At 54.8% G+C, this 12966-nt stretch overlaps 5 protein-coding genes across 5 annotated transcripts; 2 read left to right on the top strand and 3 right to left on the bottom strand.

The window, feature by feature from the left end:
- Positions 1-227: 227 nt before the first annotated feature.
- Z517_02856 (uncharacterized protein) lies at positions 228-2228 on the bottom strand (the record flags this gene model as incomplete). Its single annotated transcript, XM_013431964.1, has 4 exons — positions 228-689; positions 742-1655; positions 1705-2042; positions 2098-2228. 4 exons carry the CDS (start codon positions 2226-2228, stop codon positions 228-230), a joined length of 1845 nt encoding a protein of 614 aa, XP_013287418.1.
- Positions 2229-4254: 2026 nt separating this feature from the next.
- On the top strand, positions 4255-6155 carry Z517_02855 (uncharacterized protein; the record flags this gene model as incomplete). The annotated part of the gene is made up of 5 exons (XM_013431963.1): positions 4255-4882; positions 4948-5204; positions 5261-5370; positions 5455-5827; positions 5886-6155. The coding sequence occupies 5 exons, from the start codon at positions 4255-4257 to the stop codon at positions 6153-6155; spliced, it is 1638 nt and encodes a 545-aa protein (XP_013287417.1).
- A 190-nt stretch (positions 6156-6345) lies between these two features.
- Positions 6346-6914, bottom strand: Z517_02854 (uncharacterized protein; the record flags this gene model as incomplete). Its single annotated transcript, XM_013431962.1, has 2 exons — positions 6346-6701; positions 6764-6914. 2 exons carry the CDS (start codon positions 6912-6914, stop codon positions 6346-6348), a joined length of 507 nt encoding a protein of 168 aa, XP_013287416.1.
- A 428-nt stretch (positions 6915-7342) lies between these two features.
- On the top strand, positions 7343-9636 carry Z517_02853 (uncharacterized protein; the record flags this gene model as incomplete). The annotated part of the gene is made up of 4 exons (XM_013431961.1): positions 7343-7596; positions 7669-7814; positions 7867-8336; positions 8431-9636. 4 exons carry the CDS (start codon positions 7343-7345, stop codon positions 9634-9636), a joined length of 2076 nt encoding a protein of 691 aa, XP_013287415.1.
- Positions 9637-10414: 778 nt separating this feature from the next.
- On the bottom strand, positions 10415-12281 carry Z517_02852 (uncharacterized protein; the record flags this gene model as incomplete). Its single annotated transcript, XM_013431960.1, has 3 exons — positions 10415-11959; positions 12041-12150; positions 12245-12281. 3 exons carry the CDS (start codon positions 12279-12281, stop codon positions 10415-10417), a joined length of 1692 nt encoding a protein of 563 aa, XP_013287414.1.
- Positions 12282-12966: the final 685 nt, after the last annotated feature.

The following is a 12966-nucleotide window of genomic DNA, read 5'->3' as shown; positions in this document are numbered from 1 at the left end:
TCCATGAGCCCGCACTCAGGGCAAGGCCGGCATACATCAGCGCTTGGTCCAGGAAGGGATCGATGGAAAGAAGGGAGGAATTGACGTTTCGACATTGGGCGTCCCATCGATCTTGTGAATACCATTTTCACGTCGCTGTGAACCTACGTTAACGCCGCGTCTTTCCCCTTTATGCCGGAACCACCCAGCCACAAGGCTGTTTGTGACGGGTGACCAAGTGATATATATCAATGAATAGTTGACAAAGACGGCTGGGGGCCCGTAAATGTACCATTGCCCAGCGTCATAAAAGTGTTATCCTCTTCGGCCATGAAATCTCCACCATTTTGCGTCTCATTAAAGAAGGAGAAGAACGGAGGCAGGGGCAGGTGCATATCCGAAGACAAGACCGTATCTCTAGCCGGAGAGATGTGGTCGATGGATGCTTGGGGTCCACGTGAAGTGCCTCTGGTCACAGTGGAATCGGGTTGAGACGCTGCCCCCGCTGGGGAAGTTTCCCAGTGCGAGCGTGCCGAGGGATCATTGACAGATCTCGAAAGGGTCTTCTCTGGGTCGGACATGACTCCATAGTCCAACACGGACCATAAATTTCGTAGATCCGAAGTATCGAGTGGTGTAGACAGGGGTTCTGGTGCGAGTAACCCTGCGTATCTGGAACTGATGGACCAGAAAGTCCGGAGACCCGATGCCTGTTCCAAAGGGATCAGCGCGAGTGCAGGATGATCAAAAAGATATACTAACCATGAGTCTCGTGTTGTTCCAGTATTTGCCAATGTCATCTAGATAGGCGAGAGTGGAATTGAGGAAGTTCATCGAGTTCTGTGAAAGCTCGACGTTGTCGGCGTTGGTGTACAGCGCATGAATGCTGCCCGCCACCAGAAGACAGTAGCCGTAAAAAGAAGTCGAGGCTTGAAATCCGACGTCTTTTGCCGCTCCAAATACCATTGTCAGATGACCGGCGTGTTCGAGGCCTAGCTTCAACGTCCGCGCAAACCATGTCGTCGGTGTTTTTGCTGCAGTGGCATCACTGCGCATGCGAAGGGTAAAGGGATGAGCGAGGAGGCAGTGGCAGAGGTGAAAGATCATGCGGGAGAAGATCATGTGCCCTGCCACTTGGGGATCGGTGCTCCCGTCGTCCTTGAGGCTATGCTGGCGAATTAGCTCGTTAAATGGAGCGCCAGTATCCAGACAAGACTCGAAGAACAGTAAGCTAGAGCTTATGGCCACATGCTCGGACTGGGGGTTCCAAGGCGGCGCTTCGTGACTCGTCTCTGGAGTATCGAGCATATACCGAGCACAGCGACCTAACGTACGTGCCATGAGGACCACGAGGGCGAATTGCCCGGGTCGGTAGGTTGACTGCTCATTGAGAGCGCCCACATTGTTGAGAAAATCCGTCTTCTGTGGAATCATCTGGCGAAAGTGGGTTTCATCACACGGTAATTGTACCTGGCAGTCGGCGTCAAGTATCACTGAAGGTCGTTGTCTGGAGCAAGCAACAAAGCGGTCGAGCAGATAGACGGACCAGAATAATCGGCGCCGCTCCTCTTGATCCACGATGGGAAGTGCAGGGTCGGGTTCTCGCATAAGGTGAAGATCTTGACTGATCCGTACGGCAAGGCCAGTCTTGACCCACGCGGCACGTCTGCGTCCAGCTATTCCAGTTTAGAAACGGTCGGTAAGGCAAAAGGTAGGGGCTCTTACCAGCTGAATCAATCACTGACACCAGGGCGAGTGCTTGGACAATTGCCGTATCTGCCGCTTCATCTAGAGCATAACCAGCCGTGACAATCAATTCCCACGACCTCATAGCATATCCATCTCGTGCCTCAGCATGCTTGCCGTGAAAGTAGGGGTCACTAGAGTATCGCATGGCAGCGGCCAAAAAGGCAAAAAGCAGGTAATCCGGCCAAGTGTCATCCTCAAGCTTCTGACGAAATTTGGCTTCATGAAAAAATGCATACGGCTGATTATGACAACGCAAGAAGAAAGTGTCGTAAGCCCTCAATAATACCGGTTTCGGAGGAAGATGCTTGTAATTTCTGTGCCGTCAGAAAAGAGGGGAGATTGCATTCAAGCGAAGGGTTGTGGACTTACGGTTGACCAGGACTTCGTGGGTTGGTGCCTTCAGGAGAACGTGGCTTATCGCTGCATACGCTGCGAGGGCGTATATCCTTGCCAGAACCAGTGGAGATGCCCTGCTGTTGTGCCAGAGCATTCACAAGCATGGGTATACAGCTGCAAGGTCGAGTTCAGCCATGTGCTAGAGCTACACACACACACACACTCTCTCTCTCTCTCTCTCTGTCTCTTGGGGGTTTGGGGTTAGGGGGGAGGAAGCCACATACGAATTTAGGCTGGTAAGCTGAGATACCTTGGCTTCCAAGGAACCCAGTCGGGCCAAAACATCATCCTAGACGACGCGCGAGTTATGACATGTCTCGAGAAGGGAATCTGAACGTCCAATACCTCTTTTGAGTATGTTGAATTGTTTCGATATACCGTAGGATCCATATCACCCCAATTGGTGTCGCCCAGATAGTGGCATTCCTGGTTCAAGCGCTCGCAGAATGAGCAACTCGGTCTCTCTCCGGAACAGCGAACTTTTTTGCGCCTGCGGACAAACTTAGCCAAAAGGCATCATCACTCGAGAAGGCGAGCGTGGTACCTGCAGGTTGAGCACGCTTGCCGGACTCGTTTGATGCCACGAGCCTGAGCGTCGGCCGTCTCAGTTTGTTCAGACATGGCTATACAATTTTTCTGGGGGGAGGGGGGGGGGGGGGGGGGGGGGAGGACAGCGAGGATTTGGAAAAGACAAAAGACGAACGACACCTGAGGTACAAAAGAGCGGGAAGATTGAAGTGGCGAACGATTCAAGTGGGCGAATTGGTGCCAAGGCAGCCACTTTCTGCCTCGGCGGGACGTGGAACCTGTGACTTGTTCACAGTTGGGCAAAGTACAAGTACAACTACATATGTACGAAGGGGAAGGTCGCGAGGGCGACAGTTGGGCAGCACAAGAGCCAAAGCCCAGGGAGCCGGACAGCCAGACTGGGGAGGTACGGGTACCAGTAAGTGCAGCCTCACTAGCCTCAAAGACAAGCACAAGCAGTAGGCCGCAGCCTACCTGGTCCCCAGTAACACCTAACAAAAAGGGAGTCAGGTGCCTCGTGCTCCCTGTCCCTTACCCCTCACAAACTTGGAAAGGGGGGGGAGGGCGGGCAGGAGGATAATTTGGACTGGGGAGATCAGGGAGCAGCTGCATGGTCATCTTTCTCCTCAATAGGCTTTGGGCCTTGGACCTTCTCAACCGGGGTCTCCGCTCTAGGTGACTCGGTAGCCTCGAGACACCCACCCAGATGTTTGCTGGGGTTTTGCTGGAGTTTGAAGTTTGCTCCCAAGGTTAGAGTGGAGTGACCTTTGCGCATGGTCAGAGCCTTCCACACTGCTGTGTACTTGTAACCTGCTCTGCCCGGACCAAAACACGGAACAACCTTAGCTGGACTAAAATGGAGAGGAGCCATCACAACCTGGGTTAGACTCAAAGATTGCTCAATGGTCCTCCATTGTCCTCGATAATGGGTGGCGTCTGGTTAGTTCTTTGTACGATCCTTGTTGCTCGTGGAACTCTTAGCTAGTGTGACTAGGTAACTTACCTTTGAACAGTGACCACTGACCTCTAGAAGAAGTTGAAGGAGAGGGGAAAGAGAGGGGGCCAGTGCCTGAAATTATACATGTACTTGGACTTGTTGGTACTGGTGGTCACCCCTTTCAAAGGCACCCTCTGGAGGCTGTCGGCAGGTGGCCGACCACTTGGACGCAGGGCCCAGGGCCCAGGCTGCTGGGTCGCATGGAACCCTGATGGTGCTGCCCGTCCCCTGCTCAGACCGCCACCTCTAGTCTCCTTCTCACTTCGGGTCAAGTGCCGCTTCCACTCCCCTTCATCCGTCCCCCGTGAGACAAATCAAATCCTTCACGCTTGCGCAGCCCCAGTCCCGCATCGCCATGCCCGGGGAACGCGGGGCGTCACCAGGATCACCTGTCCCGTGCGTGGTCCGGAGCATGAAATCGATATCCTCACATGTCGCTAGCATATTTTTCAGAAATTTCCCCCAGCTCTCTCCCGTCAACACCAAGAACCATCCACCCCACGCCTGTAAAACACATACACACACACACACACTCACATACTCTCGAGATCAATTCTCCTTCAACAACCCACCCCTCTCAATTGTCCCTCAGCTCATCACCAACTATGGCCAACATGCACTCAAAGTGGAAGGAGAGGCTCACGGAGAAGCAGCTGGAAAGGAAGAGGAGGCTGGATAGAATCAACCAACGAAATTATCGGAGTCAGTTCAAGGAGAGCGAGGCCGAACTGGGCTACCTGCGCCTCCTCGCAAGAAGTGACCAGCTTGAAGTCCTGAAAAAGCTGATGGAGGAGAACAACCGTTACAAAAACCAGATTGCATGGCAACAGTCCAGGCTTGATGCCATCGTGCTGATGCACGGTGCCCACGATCGATCGGATCAAGCCACCATGTCCACCTCTGCCAGAACCCCTCCTTCATCCGTGCTGGGGGGCAGTCCGATGCGCGGCACAGACAACTTTCCCCCGCCATCGGACTATTCCTCTCCCTCGGCCACCTCAGTGACCACCTCCAAAGTCCTGCACGAAGATGTACCCTGGTTTATGACGAGGACCTCCATGTTTTTCCAGGTGGCCAAGGATACAGGGTTTCAGACCAAAGACATCGGAGACGATATATCCGTGAATGACTTCCTCGAATCTTTCATGGCTTGGAAAATCCAGCACGGCTACGGCAACAATAACATACAACTCCTCATCGACTACTCCAACTACACGTTCCAGTCCACAGTTGGTGAGTACAGCTACCTGCTACCTGCTTTTTGTCTGGTACGGGCGTGCTGACGGTTTCCCCTGCAGAAGAAGTAGATCGAACGGTGAGGTCCAAAACGTTGATGCAGGATATTTACGCCGCACTCGTCTACGGGCATCCGTGGCCTTCTCCATCATCCCGAGCAACGTTGGATGAAGATCTTCTCCCCAATCTCAGCGAACGAAGCCGTCATCACCGTGCTGCTGCCCTGTGTGCATTCCGGGGAATGTATCGATTCAGGGACAGATTCTTCTCCGACATTGAGTTTGTGGCAATTTTTTGGACGATTTACAGATACTACCTAGTAGGTCATGACCTCAGATGGGCCGTGCAAGATTCGTGACTCATCCGCCTTTGCAGTTTCTCATCTTTCCGACAATCGAAAACTGGTCGCAGTTCCCTCGATGGCAGCGTCCGACCAAATCCCAGCTTCTCCTCCAGCACTCCTGCTTCGTGGATGGAATCGTATGGTGAGTTGCAGATACTGGTCGATTGGCGGATGTCATTGCGGCTATGCGTGATGGGATAGTGACCTGATTACTGATACCGAACAGGCCTGAACTGCGCGACCGGCTAATTGTCGGGTTTCCGAAATACGACGAAGAGAGGCTCATCTGGGCTCTGACCCGGAACATGCGAATCAACGCTCACGGCCTCCGCCCACACCAGCTGTTGACGCTTAAGTCGGATATGTCGGATTTTGAAATGGAGCCTTCCCTGAAGTCCATCGTCTGTGATCCGTCCAGCTTCAAAGTATTACCTGCCTTCCGGCGCTCGTGTCCCGAGTTCGCAGACCTAGTCATCTCCACCGCCGAGCAGCAATGCTTTGCTCCGTACGTCGGGAGTGATGCAGATTCAACCCCCGGTCATCAACTGCATGATTTTACACAAGAGCAGCCTTGCAACTCGGGTCCGCTTTCTCCGCAGGTAAATCCTCATCACAACCGCAGGGATGACCGTGGAAGCTTACGTGCTATTTCACCAGGTGTCTCCGGTCATGAACAATGCACTGCAGCCAAAGACTCAAGTCGTGCCCGAAAACGACCATCCCGCCACAGCGCAACTGCCCGATCTCGGATCCACAGATCCATTTTTTGATTTTTTCTCACAAGAGCTCGCGTCCATGGCCGATGATCATCGAATGCCCATGTCCCCCGGAGGTACAGTGGGTGGATTTCGCGATCTCAATTTCCTAGACGATATGTTCGACTTTGATTGTGCAACATCGTTGACCGATCCGACGCTGAGACTATGATTATATGCCTTCCACACATGGCTGTTGCTTAGCCAACGTTTGTTGTATCAAAATTGTACATTCAACTCAAGCGAACAATGGTGCAAGGGATTGGGATTTTTAGGGGGACTACTGGCATGGGATCGCAGTGGACAGGCCTCAGCGCTGAACAGGTCATCTATGGTTGACGTACAGTGGTGCCGGTACGCTTTTATCTACCCGCGCTAATCACCTGGGAGAACATCTGGTCAAATCCACAAGTCATGAGCTCAATAATGTTTCCCCATGGGTCCTGCATGTATAGGGCAGCCTCCCCAGGCACCGGATGGACCTTTTCGCCAACCAGCTTGCCTCCCAACCTCTCGCACGCCTCCACCGTCTCGTCGATGTCTGCAACGACAAACCCGACATGGAAGAAGCCGCCTCGTGTGTAACTGTCTGGGCCCCATTCGGGTCTTTGCTGTGCCCCATTATATTTTGGTGCAACGAATTCGAAGATTTCGAAGCCGATCCCGTTTGAAGCAGTGAGGATAATTGACCGAACTCGCTGCAGCTCCTCGCCATAAACTGGGCGGTGTTAGTTCCAGGGTCCAGACAACTTCAACATACCGATCACGAGGGTCACACACTTTTCCGAGGCACGCCACCAGCGTCTTCGGCATTCATAGTGTTATCTGGCACCAGGACCTTGAGGCCCAAGACTTGGGTGTAGAACTCGGCCGCTTTGGCAGCATCCGGTACCGAGACCGCGACATGGTTGGGATGCGAGATGATGGCCATGGCAGACAGAGTATTTTGACAATGGCTCACGGGTCGTCGAGAGGGAGCGTCTAGTGAATGGTGCGAGGGAGACGCAGTCTCTCTCTCGTTGTATTGTTTTAGCCCATTCTATACCAGCTGGTTGTCGCTCCACTAAAAAATTACCTAATCAAACATGGACTAACCAGATCGGTACAAATTCTGCCTCCCGTGCTCCCCCAGCTCAGAAATCAGTACTCCACAACCACCTTCAATTTTGCCAAATGTGGGGGAGAGCCGGTAACGAGTCGTAACAGAAACAAACTCGGCCCACGGTCCCCTCTATTAATCTCGACCCTTTCCTACTCTCCCCCAGAACCTCACAAAGCAGGCTAGCAAGAGAAAGACAACTTCCCCCCTCCAGTTCCGAAGCAAGGGCCGCCCCCCTCTCTCTTGTCGTATGACAAAACATGTCCGCAGACAACTTGCTAGATTTCTTTAAATTTGCCGAGACTTCGTCAGTCCCGCAACCTGTGCCCTGTGCCGAGGACACCCCCAAACCACGCCAGCCCCGGAACAAGACAGCAAAGCGGGCGTCCAAGGCCTGTCGGTCGTGCAGAGCACGCAAGGTCCGGTGCGACTTTGTATACACGGGGGCACCATGCACAAATTGTAAATTGGATCGGGTGGATTGTATTATCCCGGATAGAATCGGGAACAAAGCGTGAGGTGGCCTTCGTTGTGTTCCCCAGAAAGGTTCCTCTCTCTCTATCCAGGTTCAACTGACTTCCACCAGTGGGAATGGATTTACCAAGCCGAAACCTCTAGAGGCAGCGGAGCCAAACGGAGAGCACAACAATGGAAGGGGGGACATCGACGGGCTCACGGGCCAGCCTCGCAATGCTCGCAGTCGCCTGTACCAATATGCCTGCGGGCTGGCTGGTACGTCGTGAATCACCTTGCAGTAACAAGCAAATGAGCTAAAAAAAAAAAGCTGGTGTGATTGTAGCAGGAACCACAGAACAAGAGCCTCGACAGCCGCCCACGAGCGACTGGTACAAGTCTCCCTCGCAGAGCTCCCGCCCCTCGAGACCGTCGCTGGGAGAGTCGATCGTCGACTTGGCCGCCGTGCCGGGCTTCATCAAGCCTCCTCTCAACTGCATCTCTGCCACGGACCTGGCCTATCTGACCTCGCAAGGGGCGCTGCAGATCCCGTCGACGCAGCTCCGAGAAGAACTCCTCAACGCCTTTATCGAGCATGTCTATCCCTTCCTCCCACTCGTCAATGTGCATGAGCTGGCAAGCACCGTGGCCTCGGGCGATGCATCGACGGGTCAATTGAGCCTGACGCTTTTTCAAGCGCTCATGCTCGCGGGCACGGCGTTTGTGGATGGAGAGTATTTGCTCAGTGCGGGATACTCGTCAAGGTCGGAAGCCACCAAGGAATTTGTCGAGAAAGTCAGGGTGAGTTTGAACAAACATTCCTGAAGACCGGAAGAGAAAGCATGGGGAGGATGCTCGGAAATGGTTGTACCGGATCCTGACGTTTCATGTCTAGTTACTCTGCAAGTACGACTTTGACAGCGACAAGATCGTCACCATCCAGTCCCTGCTCCTGATGGCCTATTGCACGTCGGGGGCCATGTACAAGGACAACTGGCGGTGGATCGACATGGCCATCTCGACGGCCTACTCGATCAACCTGCACTATGACCCGATGACCATTGACACGGGTCCCGGCTCGGACTCGGCGGCGTCGAAGCGGCTGCGCAAGCGGCTGTGGTGGTGCGTGTTCATGCTGGCCCAGCAGGTGACGCTGTCGGTGCACATCCCGTGCAAGGCGCCCAACGACGGGGCGACGGTGCCGGTGCTGAGCGAGGACGACTTTGAGATCGCCATGCTGCCGCCCACGGTGCGGTGGCCGGGCGACGAACACAGTCTGCTGCGCGACACCAACAAGCAACGCCTCCTGGCCGTCATGTGCGTCAACATGTGCAAGCTGTCGGCGTGCTTCGAGAACATCCTGGGGCTGCAGTACCAGACGTCGAACCACGGGTGGGACGCCGACGACCCCAACAAGCGCAGCTACCTGATCCCGCGCGGCGAGGACGTCGACCAGCACAAGATGAAGTGGCAGGAGGACGAGCTGGAGGCGATGCTGACGCAGCTGCCGCACGAGGCGCAGAACCCGGCGCGCTCGGCCGTCGACGACGCCGTCGACGTCCACATCAGCCTGTTCCACATGTTCTTCTGCACGGTGCTGTCGATCCTGTACGCGCCGCAGATGTTCCCGCGCAACCCTGGTGGGGCAGGCGCATCGTCCTCGTCTTCTTCTGATTCTTCTTCTTCTTCCACCACTACCACCAACACCTCCTCCTCCTCATCTACCTCTACCTCTACCAACCCCACGACAACAACACCTCTTGCCCCCGGCCCAACCTCCTCCCCGGGGGAGAAGATACTCAACTTCCGCACCATCTCCGCGCAGGCCGCGTGCGCCATCACGACGGTGGCCCAACGACTCGTGGTGCACGGCCTGATCCCGCTCCTCCCGTCGACCAGCGTCTCGTACATCGTGGTCGCGGGCTTCACGCACGTCTCGGGCCTGCAGTCGCCCAGCTACGAGGTGCGCGCCCCGTGCCTGCACCAGCTGCGCCAGTGCCTGAAGCTGCTCGAGAGCCTGCGCGAGAACAACGCGGGCGCGCAGAGCGCCATCTCCTTCCTCGAGGCCGCGACGAGGCGGCTGGGCATGTTTGCGCAGTGAAACGCAATGTAATTTCTGCCGGTGATTTTTGATCCTGGTGATTCTGAGCGGGTGGTTTCTGCCAGTGATTCCTTGGCGGTGATGATTGCTGGGGTCATGTTATATGTTATATGTCATAACCATATATACCTAATACTCTATCCCTGTACTCTATACTACATACTGCGTACTGCGTACTACCTAGGTACATGTGTACATATATAGCTACTTGTATGCGTGATATATTTCTTTAATGCTATGAATTTGTAGCATAATCAAGGGGGGAACCGGTCTATTGAATTGCGGTGGAGGGGCTTCAGACGTTAAGCGGAGAATACGGTAACAATACGTGGTGGCGGGCTTTATTCCTTCTTCCGTCCGCCGCCAAAAATAGCAACTGCGGTTCACGTGCAGGAGCATTCTCGGGTTGAAAGCAGCGAGGCTCAAGGCGCATACCCAGGTCCAGAGATTGGAAAGGAAAGGAAAGTCCCTCGTGTCGAGAGATTCTGACCTCGAAAATCCCTGTTCTCCCTCTCCGGTCAGGGTGGGAGAAAATATACTCACAGATTTCAATGCATCTCAGTCGCCAAGCAGGAGGGACACCATACACGCGTACGGGATACAGAAACAAGTACGTGCACGGCACATGATGATACGGTTGATATGTATTTCTTATATATGTATATGTCAATGACTAGAGATAGTGAGACAGTGAGACGCCCTCTTTCCCTCTTGCCACCCGGTTGGTCCCAATGAATGCGCTCTCTCTATAAATCGCAGAATCATAGAAAAAAAACATTCAGATCTTGGCCCGGGGGCCGGCTCCGCGCAGCGCCACCAGTCCCCTCTTCCCGGCCTTGTGCTGGTCCCGGAGCACCCGGCGCAGGATCTTGCCCGACGGAGCCTTGGGGATGGCCTCGATGATCTCGACCTCGCTGATCCATTTGTGGCGCACCTTCTTTTCCTGCGCCAGCTTGATCAGGTCCTTGGCCGCGCTCTCCGGCGAACGGGTCAGCCCACTGCGCAGGACGACATAGGCCTTGGGTTTCTCCCCGGACGTCGCGTCAGGGATGCCAATGACGGCGGCATCTACCACATCAGCGTGGCCGAGAAGTAAATCCTCCAGCTCGGCAGGGGCGACGCCAATGCCGTTGACCTTGATCAGCTCCTTGAGCCGGTCGGTGATGGTCAAAAATCCTTCTTCGTCAATGTAACCAATGTCACCCGTGTGGAGGAAGCCGTCCTTGTCAAACGTCTCGTCGGTCGTCTTCTGGTTATCCAGGTAGCCCATGGTGATTTGCGGCCCCCGGGCCCAGATCTCGCCGGGTGTGTTTGGTCCCAGCTCTGCTCCGCTCTCGGGATCGACGACCCTGATCTCGGTCGAGGCGAGGAGAGTGCCGGCTTTGGTCGCGTTCTTGAAGTCGTACTTGTCCGGCGTGGTGACGGTGATGCAGCCGCCCGACTCGGTCATGCCGTATCCGTGTTTGAGCCCGGCGTTGGGGAACAGTTTCTGGAGACGCGCGATGATCTCAGCCGACAAAGGCGCGGCCCCGGACGTGAAATACCGGATCGAGCTGAGGTCGTAGTTCTCAATCGACTTGTCGTGGACCAGGCGCACCAGGATCGGTGGCACCAGCATTAGCTCCTGTAGCCGATACTCCTGCACGACCTTCAACATCAAGTGCATCGAGAAGCTCGGAAGCATGTGGACGTTGGCGTTCAGCACGATGGGGAGGTGCATCTGGTGAACCAGCCCAGTGATGTGGAACAAGGGGAGGACTGCGATCATGCGGTCGATCTTGGCTCCCGCCTGTCTCATCTGCAGACACTGGGCGATGATGTTGCTGTGCGAGATCGCAACCGCCTTGGGGAGGCCCGTCGTACCACTGCTGAAGGAGAGGAAGGCGCAGAAGTCCTTGTTCTGCCGGCCGCGAGGGATCGTGAAGGGTGTCGTCTGTCGCTGCGGGCCCTGCGACCGGCCGATGTCGATGAGCTGGGAGAGCGATACATGACCGTCCACCTCGCCGTGGAGCATCAGGATCCGATCCGGGGTGATTCCGACTGTTTTGGCGGCTGCCGCAGCAACTTTCAGAGAGCCAGGCACCGTGAATATGAGCTTTGCCTTTGAGAGTCGAAGCGCATATGCCATCTCTTCGACATTGTACGCGGGGGATGCGCCGGCCACGATGCCGCCGGACCGCAGGACGCTAAAGAGGGCACAGGGATACCAGATGGTGTTGGGGCTGAAGAGGCAGACACATTCGCCCTGTCGAAGGCCATATTTCTGCACCAGGGCGGTCGACACGTACGTGCTCAGCTCTTTGAGGTCTTTGAAACTGATGTGCTATGCCATCACTTGGGCGTCAGTCCCATGTCCACGAGCAAAACATCGTCCCTGGTTCTGTCTTCTGAGGCGATCACGTACCTCTCCCGTTGCGGCGTCCGAGAAGCCATTCACAGCTTCCGGGGGGAATCTGCGTAGCGGACTCTCCTCGCCCTCGAATAACCAAGTCCAAACTGGTGCAATGTTGGGAACTAGACGAAGTTCAAGAGGGGTTAGTTAGGGCCTTTTGTCTCTGTGCAAGAGCTTTGAGGTAGGTGAAGCCGGGCTTCATTTCCCTACACGCACCTTTGATGGGAGGCTGTGATGATTGGAAAATAGTCATTTTGACTCTTGATCGATAGACAGACAGACAAGCCTACACTACAACTCTTTCCGTGTCCCGAGTAACAAAACCCCACAGCGATTGAGAGTCAAAAACAAGCAAAGGCACACGCACTCCGACACCAATGCACCGTTTACGAGTACAACCAACCACCTAATCACGCAGATCAGGATTGGAGGGTAACCATTTTTTTCTCTCTGCTAGGTACGTGCAACTACTCGTATGGAACTAGTGGCAGGCCTCCCATCGGGAAAAGAAATAAACGTGTGACGCACCGCGCGCCGTGGACAAGACACCGGCCGCATTACACGCAGACACTGTTTTCGACGAGACTCCAGCAAGCCTCGGCATGGGACGGTGGGTGGGTGAGCACAGGGTGCCTCGGCAGAGGAAAAACGAACAATGGATAAATATGGCACAATCATGGATAAATTGATAAGCTTGGGTCGGATCCTCGTCTATCCTTGTATATCCGTGAGTGTTTGTCCTTGTTCTGGCAAAGGCGACGAGTCAGCGACCTGGTCCGCCGGAGGAAGGAAGTGGGCAGTTGCATTCACCTGACTTGGGCCGACTGTTCATTACTCGGCAGGTGCAAGTCATACTTGTAGAATGCAAGAGGCCGAAAAGAGCAACTCGGTAGAAGGAGCGAGTCAGCGTGTTCTCTCGCTCGAAGATGGTCAAGAAC

The sequence above is a fragment of the Fonsecaea pedrosoi genome (assembly GCF_000835455.1).
Source record: "Fonsecaea pedrosoi CBS 271.37 unplaced genomic scaffold supercont1.2, whole genome shotgun sequence".
Lineage (NCBI taxonomy): Eukaryota > Fungi > Ascomycota > Eurotiomycetes > Chaetothyriales > Herpotrichiellaceae > Fonsecaea > Fonsecaea pedrosoi.
The sequence above is the reverse complement of the archived record's forward strand: the minus strand, read 5'-3'. Positions and strand labels throughout refer to the sequence as shown.